The sequence below is a fragment of the Amphiprion ocellaris genome, chromosome 5 (genome assembly GCF_022539595.1).
Source record: "Amphiprion ocellaris isolate individual 3 ecotype Okinawa chromosome 5, ASM2253959v1, whole genome shotgun sequence".
In the NCBI taxonomy this organism is placed as follows: domain Eukaryota; kingdom Metazoa; phylum Chordata; class Actinopteri; family Pomacentridae; genus Amphiprion; species Amphiprion ocellaris.
In genome coordinates this window covers 7,949,859-7,962,529 of record NC_072770.1, presented here as the reverse complement: position 1 = coordinate 7,962,529, position 12,671 = coordinate 7,949,859, and the positions used below count along the sequence as shown (strand labels likewise).

General features: G+C 40.3%; 1 protein-coding gene across 5 annotated transcripts in view; it reads right to left on the bottom strand.

The window, feature by feature from the left end:
* LOC111575996 (plasma membrane calcium-transporting ATPase 1-like) overlaps nucleotides 1-12,671 on the bottom strand; it is a 153,092-nt gene that overhangs the window by 62,423 nt on the left and 77,998 nt on the right. For 3 of the 5 annotated variants that reach the window (XM_035953448.2, XM_055010767.1, XM_023281467.3), the window contains exons 5-7: nucleotides 11,679-11,804; nucleotides 5,283-5,408; nucleotides 2,418-2,453 (exon numbers count right to left, since the gene is read on the bottom strand). In XM_035953448.2, coding sequence (XP_035809341.1) covers nucleotides 2,418-2,453; nucleotides 5,283-5,408; nucleotides 11,679-11,804 — 288 coding nt within the window. The remainder of the gene's footprint in view (nucleotides 1-2,417; nucleotides 2,454-5,282; nucleotides 5,409-11,678; nucleotides 11,805-12,671) is intronic. The other 2 variants (XM_023281468.3, XM_023281472.3) reach the window with 1 other exon arrangement.

The window sequence follows — 12,671 nt, the reverse complement described above, 5'->3', positions numbered from 1 at the left end:
TGAACCCCAAGACATATCGGCAGGTATAAAAGGCATGACATCTTTAAGAATCCCCAAATTAATCCATCTTTCGGTTAGTAATTGTAAAAACCAAAAAAATATATAATTTTGAACTTTCCGACATTCCTTGTCAAAAAAAAGAGTCAAATCGAAGCTTAAAATTTCATCAGAATCACTTATTTTCTATGTATGATTTAGTAATTACAAAAATAAATTGTTTGCTGGAATCTGATTCTGTAAAAAACTAAAAATTCTGCGCTTCTCGATGCACACAAGAAGCCATTGGTCACTCAACTGCTGCTAACTGTCAAAAATTCTGGGATTTTTTTGGCTAATTAAAAATACAAATAATAAAATATTTAAAATATGTAGAGTCACAAGTTCTTTCAGTGTTGGAAACAACTGTGGACACTTGGAAAACTGTGGGTTCCGGTTTTCTTATTTTTGTAAAATAAATAAAGAAATTAAACTTGCATTTTTTTGATTTCATCAGATTATTTTTTTACACTTTCTATCATTCTGTGTCATGCTGCACAGAAGAAGAGGTGTAGGACTTCATACTGTAGTGAAAAATGAGCCCCACAGTGAAGAAAGATCAGATAAGAGCAAAAGACTACTTGGAAAATACTTGGGATTCAAAGGGTAAAAGTAAAATATCTGCATGAAAGATGTTTACTTTTACTGTGACTCAGTATTGATTGTAAACAACAGCAAACGAAGTGTTTCAGATACGTATTTTTAACCCCAACTGGGACTTGACTGATTTTATAGTCACTAGAGGGCAAAAGAAATTGACTATAAGCTTACATCTCTAAAAAATTAAGCGCTAAAGGTTTCTTCTTCCACATCCAGCAGACAAAGAATCATCATCCCACTCGAGTCATGTTTAAACATGACTGAGGAGAGGGAGCCACTGCACCACAAATGTGGAGCTGAAGAGGCTAAAAAGCTGAGTGAGCTCGGAGCTCTGAAGCGAAAAAGTGCCTGAAGGTTTGTGAAGACGCGCGTTTCAGCAGAGGTCGCCTGTGAGTGCAGCTCTGAGAATTTTTTCTGTGTGCAAAAGTGTGATGAGCTTCCAAGAGCCATGTGTGTTTCTGTGTACATCAAGAAGCATTCTGTCTGCAGCAGATGCCTGAATGGCAGGAGGTCGGGAGGAGGGGAGCGCTGCGTGTGCATGTGTGTGTGTGTGTGTGTGTCGAGGCAGCTTGTGGAGGAAACTGGACATGTGTTGGATCACACGGGACACGGAGGACAGTTGGCTGGTTTTGGAGGTTGGAGCGATGGCGTCATCAGAACGATTAAATCAGGACACCTCAGAGGTCGGCCCGGTGGGTCACAGTGACGGACTTGTGTCTCAGTTCTGAGCATGAAGTAGGACATTTTCAGGACAGAACACATGGTTTTTGTTGAAGCTTTAAGAAACTCTGTTTGGAAGTGAAAGTGGTTTTTATCAGATGAAAACCTCGTTATCTTGGTAGTTGTCCAACTTTTGACAGATTCATCATTATCATGTATGTGTCAAATTTAAAACCTTTTGATCTTTTGATTTAAACTCTGTTGCACAAATGCAAAAGTTTAAAAACTATGAATACGCAGCCCAAAACTGAGTTTAATATTAACTAAATTATCAACCAGCCCAGTGGGGCAACTGAAGACTGTTGTTTGTAATTAAACTGCAATTCATTTCTTGATTAATCCCTTAAATTTTAACAATCAGGGAGCCAAAGCTTCTCAGTTAGTGTCATAGTAGATAAACAGGGTTGGTAAATGTTCATATACACTAATTTTTTCTGCTTTCTTTAAATGATTATTAGTTTTCATTTAATCAGATCACCATTTAAGCTATAACCCATCTTGGATCAGGCTCTTCAAATTAAATGTAGCATAGTTGAAATGTATTTTTTAGTGAAATTTCATTAGGATTTTTATTCCTTAACCGTGCAGCTGGCACTCATCAAGTCAGCCAATTAGCTTGGAGAGCAAATGAGAGGTTTGTACTGTGCGAGAACAGCAAACACACAAATACATGCCTTGAGCACAAATTAGATTTTTGTTCTCTCAAATTAAATCATTCTTTGAGCGACAACAAAATCTATTTATCAACAAAATATAATCTATGTGAAAAGTCCTACTGCACTCACAGGACTGAGGCCTTCATATAATTCCACAGTTGCATCATGGCAGCTACCATGGCAGCTGTAGACGCTGTGATTGGCTGTCGAAGACTAGAAAGTTGAGAGTTGCACCCTTCGACAGGTAAAGCAAGGAAAGAGAACATCCCCCTTTAACAGCAGAGAGACAGAGGGATAGACTGGACACACCCATCCTGCTGCTGGGTGGAGGGTGAGGAGGGGGTGAAGAACAGGGAGGATGGGTGGGGGGACAGAGAAGGACAGATGGATGCATGGAGGGGTTACCTTTGTTGCGATTTTCGGGGGGTCCTTGTTTTTTACCTGTTCGGACAGAGAGAGAGGGCGGAATGCTGATAAGATGGCTCAAAGAAAAAATAAGATCAAAACAAACTGAGGGAGAACACAAAGTTCAAACTGATAGAAACCCACAGATGTGTGTGTACCGTGGGCAGGAATGGACGAATCAGAGGAGAGAGACGCATCACTTCCTGCTGCGGAGAACCAACCGCCACAAAGTTCAAGTAGAAGTTCAACTAGTCTGTTATTGGTTATTGTTAGTACCATAGTGGTTACTGGTGGACAAGGGCAGGAATAATGAGCTCTGTTTTAATGTTTGTATTATTTAAAGATTGGACTATAGAGTTGTCAACAACCGTGTCTACTGTTTCCTTAATGTTACTGATCATTTCTGTTTCTCATTGTCTGAGGGAACTATTAAGACTTACATAGATATGTTAACATGCACACCAGTAACCTGGTATAAAGTTTCTGGTGGCTTTCATCAAATTTGGGATATGACGTTTACACAGAGGACAGAGAAATCTGATTATTCATATCCTCATATACAAGCAAAATATAACTATCCCAGTTACTGATTACTGTTTGTGCAGTTATATGTGATGTTTACAGCACAAAGCTCAATTTAATCTGACATTCCTGTAAAATATCTTAGCTGAATTCTGAGCATTTCAAATGTTTTCAGGCCTGGATTGTTTTTTGTATTTTCACCGGCAAACAAATAGCTTAGCTAGGAAGCCATTTTAAGCGTTCAATACTTCCAGAAATTAAACTCTAACAGCCATTAAATTTAGTGACAACATAGACAGGATAGTTTCCAGCACATTCAAATTATTTAATGGCCGCAGCAGAGGACACATTTTTAATTAACAGCCCTGAAAAAAAGGAAAAAAGTGCAAAACTTTCAAGCGAGGGTGGTACTATGACCTCAGAAAGTTCCTGTAAGTGTGTATATATATATATATATATATATATATATATATATATATATATATATATATATATACAGATGTATATGGATGTATCCATATTTCCAACTGACAATAGTCTTTGTTCCACAGTTGACAGTTTTTGTGCTCATACCAATGAGTCCAAAGCACTATTTCGTCAGAACAGCAAAACTGGAATCTTGTCTTGCCATACTTGTCACACATCCAGTTGTACGGATGTTAAAGGCCTCATTTTTGAAATGTCAGGAAACGTCTGATAACGAGGACATATCTTGATTAGTGAGGACATTTTGACTAGTTCTCACTTATTTAAACACTTATTGAGGATCCAGGCTTCTTTTTATGTTTACAAGGAGATTTAGATTTTCTAGAAGTTCTGGCTATGAAATGTATGGCCCTCACAAAGACAAGTGTATGAGATGCTCATGTAAATGCTTTGTCTTTCAGTTTCTTTTCAGGTGAACCTGAAAATTTGTCTTGTGGTTCTCCTCAGGAATTCAATACTGCTGGTTTTTGTCTTAAAATCAGTGACTGGAGGCCGAAATGCGACCCTGAGCGTCTCTCTCCGCTGAGCTGGTACATTCAGCCAGTTCACAATGAATGCCTGACAAACTTTAGCCAGTAAAACAAATGATCAGACGAAAACAAACTAAAGAAAAAGACACGAGTAAAAGGGGGTTAGCATGATCACAAGCAAATCAAAAGCAATAGAGACCGACTGCAGAAACCTGTTGGTTTACATCAATCTACTCTGAGATAGTACGAGGCTCATCTGGATTTTTTGAAGGGTTCCTCTTCCAAAAGCAACTGTGTTCAAATAGAATAAGGTACGTTTGCCATTTTTACTCAGCATTATATCAAATCAGTTCCTCAGCAGAGTGGTCATAATCCTCCATGAATAAATGAGACCATGATGCAGCATTTTTTCATGAGACCGAGCAAACAGATGCTTCTATACTTTTATACAGCTCAATGTGTTGACTCACTGATTCTATTCACTTGAAAGCAAACAAGAAAAGACAAAAAATCTTACTGCTTGCTAAGTTTTCCTTCTAACACCTGATATTCTGATTCCTTTTTTATTCACTGACTGACTGAGTAAAGAGTAAAAAACCGTCTCCAGTTCATAACTCATGTCATGGATGCGGACATACAGGATTTTTCTTCTTTTGTAGGAACAAGCTAGTAGGTGAGACTTTATGATCAGATGTATTTCCTCAAGATTATGCCTTGACTATAACTGTAGGTGAGCTAGTTAACTGTCCAAAGCTAACATTAGTGGCTCACATTGGAAAAAAAATCATACAGCCCCACAAAGTCTGTCAATACAACCTCATTTACACTGCTTTAACTTGTAGAAATCCAAAGAAAACTGATGTGACTTCTAGTGTTTGTGAATCTCTGATGGGCAACATCAGTCTGGAGAGGGTTTAGTGACTTGAGAATGTTTTGTCCTTGTACACACTGATTGTGGTTAGATACTTCAGTTGTGTTTACAGACAGTCACAGTGTAAAATAACATCATCATTACATGTGAACTCATCTTTGGTCTCATTTATTCACTAATGGCATTTCTGTGTACATATTGAAGTCAAATAAAGCTAGAAAAACTATTATTCGACCCTTCAAACAGCTCTGCTGTTTTCAGCCCAGACTGGATGAACTGTACCTGCTGACAGACTTGACTAGTACGACAGGAGGAACTTCAAATCAACACCAGCTGATAAGAATGTGCAAATCTTTCCGATCTGCACTGTTCAAACAGTAGAAATATTCAGAAATCGACACGGTCAAACTTTCCTCGCAACACTTCACAGACTTACTGTCCTTGTATAGCCCTCAACATTTCAACAAGAGCTGTGTTTTCTGAGATGTGTGCGACAGGCTTCGCCTCATGTCTTACTTTTCTTGACCTTCTTCTCTTCGTCATTCTCGCCGGCGCCCAGCAGAGTAAAGATGATGCCAGTTTGAGAGTTGAGGCCGACAGCTGACACCACCATCTTGCCTGATCCCTCCATCACATGGGTCCCTGAGGGAACATTCAAAAAGCTCAGCGTCACAACAGAAACTTTATTATTATTATTATTATTATTATTATTATTATTATTATTATTATTATTATTATTATTATTATTATTATTATTATTATTATATAACAGTCATTGTGTTACTGTGCAGTTTATTTTAATTTTAAATGATTGTGAAATCAATTATTAGTTCATTTTTTAAGCTGTATCAGTGAAAAGACCTGTCTTTGTATTTATGCTGTGCTCCATATGTCCATTAATAATTTAATGAATGAAAATAATTTTAATATAATTAGGCAGAAGACAAGGACATGCATGTCAGTAAGTGTATTGTAGATCCACTGTTGTAGTACCTGTTTGTTCCACCAGGTGGAGCCTCCTACTGTTTATTACTGTTGTGACCAGAGGAGGCATCAGACTATGAACAGCTCATGTTGGCAAACAGAGTGCACTGTAGAGGTTTAGCTAGCAGCAGCATCATGACAGTCCTCTGTAACGGTTAATGACTTGTCCAGAGCTCATGTGTTTAAGACAACCTAGGATTGACAAGGGCACGGTGAAAATTAACTGACACGGTGTCAATAAACTGAGTGGCAAACAGAACTGAGCTGTTTTTGAGGCTAAAATAGCTTTAGATGCATATTGGAAAATGTTCACTGTACTTAATTAAAATAATAATTCATTGATAACAAAGCTAATGATCGGTAAAGAAAATTGTTAAAAATTTGCATCGCTAATTGGAACATTGCATCATCAATCAATCTTTATTAGTCATTGCACACTTTCATATACAACAAAATTTCATTTGAGCTGCGCTGCCAATGACAACTCCGGCTGCTGCGCAGTGCTGCGCAGTGCTGCGCGCACCTTTCTTGAGGAAAAAAGAAAAAAGAAAAGACATGTTGGGATCTGGGTAGGGATAGCAGAGGGTAAATGGAAAAAAGGCTCGTTGTACCAGATGAAACCTCGAATGTTGGGAAATTCAATTTAAGAAGGAACCTAAAAAAAAACAAACACGCAACAGGCAAAGCATGACATAAGACCAAGGATAGTTAGGATAAGGATGTGGGGTGGTGGAGGGGGGAGCACCGAACAGTTAGTCAGTTCCTGTGCAGCAATTTCTGCGCACGGATTCCTGACCCCTGTGCATAGCGAGGGAAGCTTGTGGAGGCGGGGGGGGAGGGGGGTATGGACATGTCTGTGCGAATGTTTAGCTCAGTCCTCAGTTCAATGAGTCCGATGTGTGTGTATGCGTGTAGCCCATCTTCTTCCGTCTCAGACCTCCGGTGTCTCAGTTCGCGAGGGTAGAAGCGCGATAACACAGCAGGTTGCTATGGAGACGTCCTCGGTTGGCCCAGTCCAAAAGTCAACAGGTGTCCTTGGGAAAGTGGAGGGGGGGGGGGGGGGGGGGGGGGGGGGGTGTTTAGGAGAGCTATCTCTTGGTCATGAAACTTCCAGAGGAGTTTGTTATTGTCCCAGGGGCACCAGAATGTAATCAGTTTCCTTCATGTTTAGGCGGGGGAGAGGAGCAATTTCACCTTCCCCCTACTGCTCTCAACAATTTTAGACCCCAGCTGTAGCGATTCTCACCCTGATGGCTTCCACTTTGCGACTCACATCAACAGTCATACCAAGCAAATTGTTCATCTTACGATTGAGTTCGTCATACCGAGCATCGGCAGCCGTGATCCGATGGATTGCGTAGACCAGCAGTGTTTGGACGTCATTTCTATCTGCGGTCTTCCTGATTTTCCAGAAGCTCAGGCCAGTGAACAAGCCAATTATCAGCAGGCCTGTCATCATAAATCCAAATATATAAACATCTCCCACATCCTCCATGGATAGGGGTGCCAGGCACATGATCCCCTTCCACTTCCCCCAGGCGTCGATCATGTAACCAGAGGCGAAACTCCCATCCGGGCAGGTAGGCTCCCCTAGGCCTGTGCTCTTTGTGGCGACAATCTTGTCAATTGCGTTGAGAAACCAGTTAATCAATTCCATGATCGGTGTTTCGAAGGTCCAGTGCCAAGCGATCGCTCCAAGTCAGACAGACGAGACGAGACAAAAAGTACAGCACGCAGAAGACATGTAGTCCATGAGCCAAGTAGGTAAAATTGGGGTCATCGGTACCACTTTGGGGGGCAAATTCTCATATGCATTTTTGTTAAGGACAATATCCCTAGTAACTTCCTGTATGATAGACATGCACAGGTGGCAGCTTTATGTGAGATATCCATGGGTTTTTAATAGGTACGTCAATACAATTTTCTAGCCTCTGATACGGTAAATGCAAGCATATACATTGATAACTGCACTCATAAAAGACATTCAAAAGCATTGGAAACTATGAGTTTATTACTGATATGTTGTGATACAAAACTTAAAAGAATGGTTTTATGCACATATTTTAGCTTAGAAATTGAAATTAAAGCAGAGCGTTTAACACTAATTTTTGTCATCCTTCTGTTAGATTGTAACACATCCATCACTTATGTAATACATCTTTAGTTTGACATAGAGCAGGGGAAAATGTGTCCTTATAACCTTTTACATCCTTGCCACCTCTGTGGTTGGGCTTTGACCATTACATGGAAGTATTAAGGGTCACCATAAGGGTTATCCATGTAAGACAGCCAATAAGATGACAGCTTTCCATTGTGATTCCACAGGTGATCAAGATACTCTTCAAAAGGGTCAACTAAATGTGGATATGATGGATTGTTCAATGTTTCTTGGAGCGTTTGTTGTCTCACATTCTCACACAGCTCTTCCATAGACAATGAAATGTTGTCTACATGGACTTTCTTATTGCTGAATCCAAGAAAGAAAGCCTTTCCATAAAAGGCGGAACAAAGCTTCATACAGTAGTTTGTGTAGTCGGATGGCCCTGTTGTAGTTGCGTCCTTCTATAGCACCAGCTACCAATCCTTCTGCAACCACGCCTGCTTCAATACACAAGTCTTGGAATCTTTTGCCAATTACTCCTAGCAGCGTACATTTGGTGTGGAAGGCTCCCATCTTCTGAATGATGTTCGGAAACCTCTCTTTGTGTTTTCACAAAATGTCAGTGGCTTTTGCGTAGAAGGCTTGGTCAAAAACTACCACTATATGTGGCAGTTGCAGCATGTTCTTAATCTTCAGAGTTGGTGTGAGAACTGCTGATAAGTCAGTTGGAATTGTTGGAAGATATCTCAGAGTGTCTTGGATAACTTCTTCCTCATCTCTTGTCTGAATATTGAAGCCAGTCCATACACTTACAGTTTGTCTGGAGGAACAATGCATGCGAGCTAACAACCAGAGCAGGTTCTTTGCTCAAGCATCTCTCAGTATTTCCTCACATTCTAAGGCAACATGTGGCAGGGCCAGTGCGTTCTCCTGCATTGTAAACTAGAATAAACACCTCTCTTGGTTCAGTAGTCATCTGCTTGTCTTTTTGGATGACATTTGTGGGTTTGGGCTCAGGTATTGAGCCATACACCTTTGGTTGCACAATTATACAATTTATCCTGTGTGATGTTCCAGCCCCAGATAGTGTCTCTTCATTGTGATCAATTTTGTCCCATGTCACTGTTGTCGGAACATGAAGCCGGATGTTAGGTGGCAATGGAACACTTTTAGCTGAAGTGCTCAGTCCGTTTTTGCAAACACAAAGCAGTATCAATTTCTCTGAACGCCCTTGTACCAGGGTTAACCTTTAACCTTAACCCCATAACCATTGTCTTGTTGGCATTGTCTTGTTGGAAAATCCAGTCGTTGGAAGCAGGAAAGAGTTTTCCAGCTGATGGAAGAAGACTGTTTTCTAGAGTAGTCCTGTACATACCCTGGTTCATTGGCCCATCACACAATTGCAATTTGCCCTGTTCCACCCAGACTGAAACTACCCCAGATGGTCACTGATCCACCCCCATGTTTTACTATAGGGGCAGACAGTCTGGTTTGTAGCTTCTCGAGGCTTACTCCTAACCAGCAAGTTGGCTGGAGTGGGCATCAAGTGAAAACTGGATTCATCCCTGAAGAGAACTTTAGCCCAATCATCAACAGTCCAATCTTTGTGTTCCCAGCAAAGAGTAACCAGGCTTTCCTCCGTCTTTCCTTGATAAAGGGCTTCTTCCTGCCCTGTGTGACTTCAGATCAGCTTCAACAAGTCAGTTTCCCACTATCCTTGCTGAACAAGTCCCATTTCTCCACAGTGTTCACTAATTTTTAAGGTCCCTGGAGGTCTGAGGACGATTTTTGACACAGGAACAGATGAGTGACGGTCATCTGGTGGGTAGAAAGACGCTTCCTGACCAGCTAGCAGTTTGGTAGAACCATGTTGGGCTTGTTTTTTCTTGATGTGATGAATGGCTGTCTTGGAGATCTTCAGTTTTTTCGCTACCTGCCTCTCACTCATGCCAATTTCCAGCAGTGCGAAGATGGCTGCCTTTGTGGCTTCACATAATTCTTTAGTTTTAGGCGTTATGTGAGAGCAGACAGCTTCTGAGTTGTGCGACGGCTTGAATGTCAGCAGGAAACCACTCTAGGCCTTTGCATGTGCAGTGCTGCTGATGACATGAAATGTCCTCTTATATACCCGAGGAATACAATTAAGCTTAAGCATATCAAATAGGACATAAAGTATTATGGAATCAGCTGCATTTTTTGTCGTGTTCATCAGGTAATGAACCTTTAGTGGTACCAGGCATTAAAATGAAAAAGAAATTGAAGAAAATAAGGGTGGTCTAATATTTTTTCCATGACTGTAGATATACAGTATAGACACTGTATATTGCCATAGATGGCACAATTGATGAATTTACTCATGACCTGTGATGGGGCCTTCTGTGTAAACAAGTAGCACCCATTGAGGCCCAGTGTTGCATTTTTGAACCATTGAAAGAAATCCCTAAAAATCACATGTACTATACTTCTGAAAAAATAATTTGAGTTGTCTATCGCTAAACATGTTTAGGATGAAGGAAAAAATACTACAGGTCAAATACTTAGTAAGAAAATTGTTGAAATTGTTCCTAAAGATAGAGCTGGGGGGGTCAGTGGAAGACATGTTGTTTGAACTTGGAATGTGGTATGTTTCACTGTATTAATATTTTCCTGCCAAAAATATTGCAGTGTTGTAGTTCAGAGTGTCAGGTGCTGGGATATGTAGTGCTTGTCTACATTCAGTCAGAAATAGGTACAACTAAACAGCCATAAAAAAATGTTGCAATTTTGCAGCTGTGGGCCTCAGAGGGTTAAAAGAATTGTGCAAAACCACGGTTATGGCAAATGTGACTGTTTCACAAGTAAGTGATAAAGCTGCCAGTGTGGAAAAGCTCTCACATCCTGATGTACTTATATTAACCCAATGTACATTTTAGTACCACTTAGGTTTGGTCGCCTGAGATGGTTCCAGTATCTGTCTGGCTTATGGACTATTTGTAATGTTAACACCTAGGACAGCTCACAGCTGCCCACAGTCATAGCAACAGTGTATACTCAGCCAGTTCATGTGTTAGGGAAAACAGCTTATTACAGGCATATGAAAACAATAAAAATATTATCATTTATGTAAATTTATTCATTTAGATTACATCAAGTTCTGTTTTGAACACAAAGGGCCATTCCAAAATGTACTCTGGAACATTTCTGGAAATGTTCAAGACATTCTTCCCAAACTAAAGCAAGGGATAGGCTGGTAAATGGCTAGCCCTTTTGCTCTACTGGGACACAGTCTGCGAAAACTTGCAACTTGCATAAAATACATTAAGTTGCCACTTTGAGAGGTCTATCATACCAAATTGATATATGCATGGGCAGCACAATAAAATGGTATAGGTGGCAATTTGCCCCCCTGAGTGGTACCGACCAACCTATCTGGCTCACAGACTAATGAGGGAGTGGGGAGAATAGAGCTAGAAACGGAGCAAGGAAAAGTGCGACTGCCTCCTACGAGAGCTCAGAGCAGATCATTTACAAATGTGTGCTGTAAGATTGTGTGTAAGTTAAACTTGGATGCCTTAATATTCACTTAATTCTGTGCTTGCAATTAATTTAATTAATCTGAACATTTACATGTCACACATCCAACACAAGCAAGATGATGGGACATTCGACTTCTAACCAAACAGCATTCTTGGGGCTAAAACACTTGGCTGGATTGTTCAGTCAATTGTGAAATGGGCCGCACAGTTGAGGTCTTTGCCGACAAGAACAAAACATGTTTTTGTTAAGAGGATAAATGTGAGGAGAACTGAGTGCTGGTCCATGTCATGTGTCTGTGCAGTGGCGCTCACCGGACAGAAGCATTGGGTCCTTCTCTGCTGACTTCCGAACCTGGTCAGACTCTCCGGTCAGAGAGCTCTCATCGATCTTGAGGTCGTTGCCCTGGATCAGGATCCCATCGGCAGGCAGTAGGTCTCCTGCAGGATAGATGTCAGAGCGTCTTTGCCTCTGGATGTGAGGAGGATCTTATACTGCTTCTGCATTTCATTTATTCTCTATACATCTTCAGGATTCACTGATTTTTGCTCCAGTCATTTTAAAAATCTGATGAAGGCTGAAGAAACTAAAACATTATGTCAAACCCATGCTCTCTTGAGCTAAAATACAAGAAAAAAAATGACAGCAACAAAAGAACTAGAAAGTTAATCTCAATCTGTTCGCTCCATAGTTGTTATTGAGTTGAAATCATAAAACAGATGCGGAAGGGTCTGTTTTATGGATCCATTCAGGGTCCCAGCCTGATAGCCTCATCTCATCTCTCTTTCCTGCACCATCACTTTGCTCTCCTGCTCCTTCACTTGGCTCTCTCCCTGCTGTACTCTGCTCTCCTTCACTTCATTCCACTGCTCCTCTCTGTCTAATGTTACTTGTCTTATACGATTACATAAAACATTGGTTGGGGGAGCATGCACATACAGTCTATGAGCATGCTGTATATCTTGTCACTGGAAGTAGTTTGCACTGTTCAAACATAAAAACGTTACCTTACTACAGGTATTTGTTTCAAAAGCTTTATGTTGTGAAAAACTGAGATTTGGAAATTTATGTTTCTTGTCTTAATTTGTCATTTTGTAGAGATGTTATTTATTTTCGCTATTTTTTATTTTGTTATTTGGAAATACCAGAATTTGCATTTGTCTGTCTGATCACATCATTTCTAAAAAATAAATCGGACATTACATTCAAACGGTTACTCAGTACTTCAGTAGTCTTTTCACCAAATACTTTTTACTCTTACTTGAGTAATTTTTGGATGACTACTTTTTACTTCTACTTGAGTAATA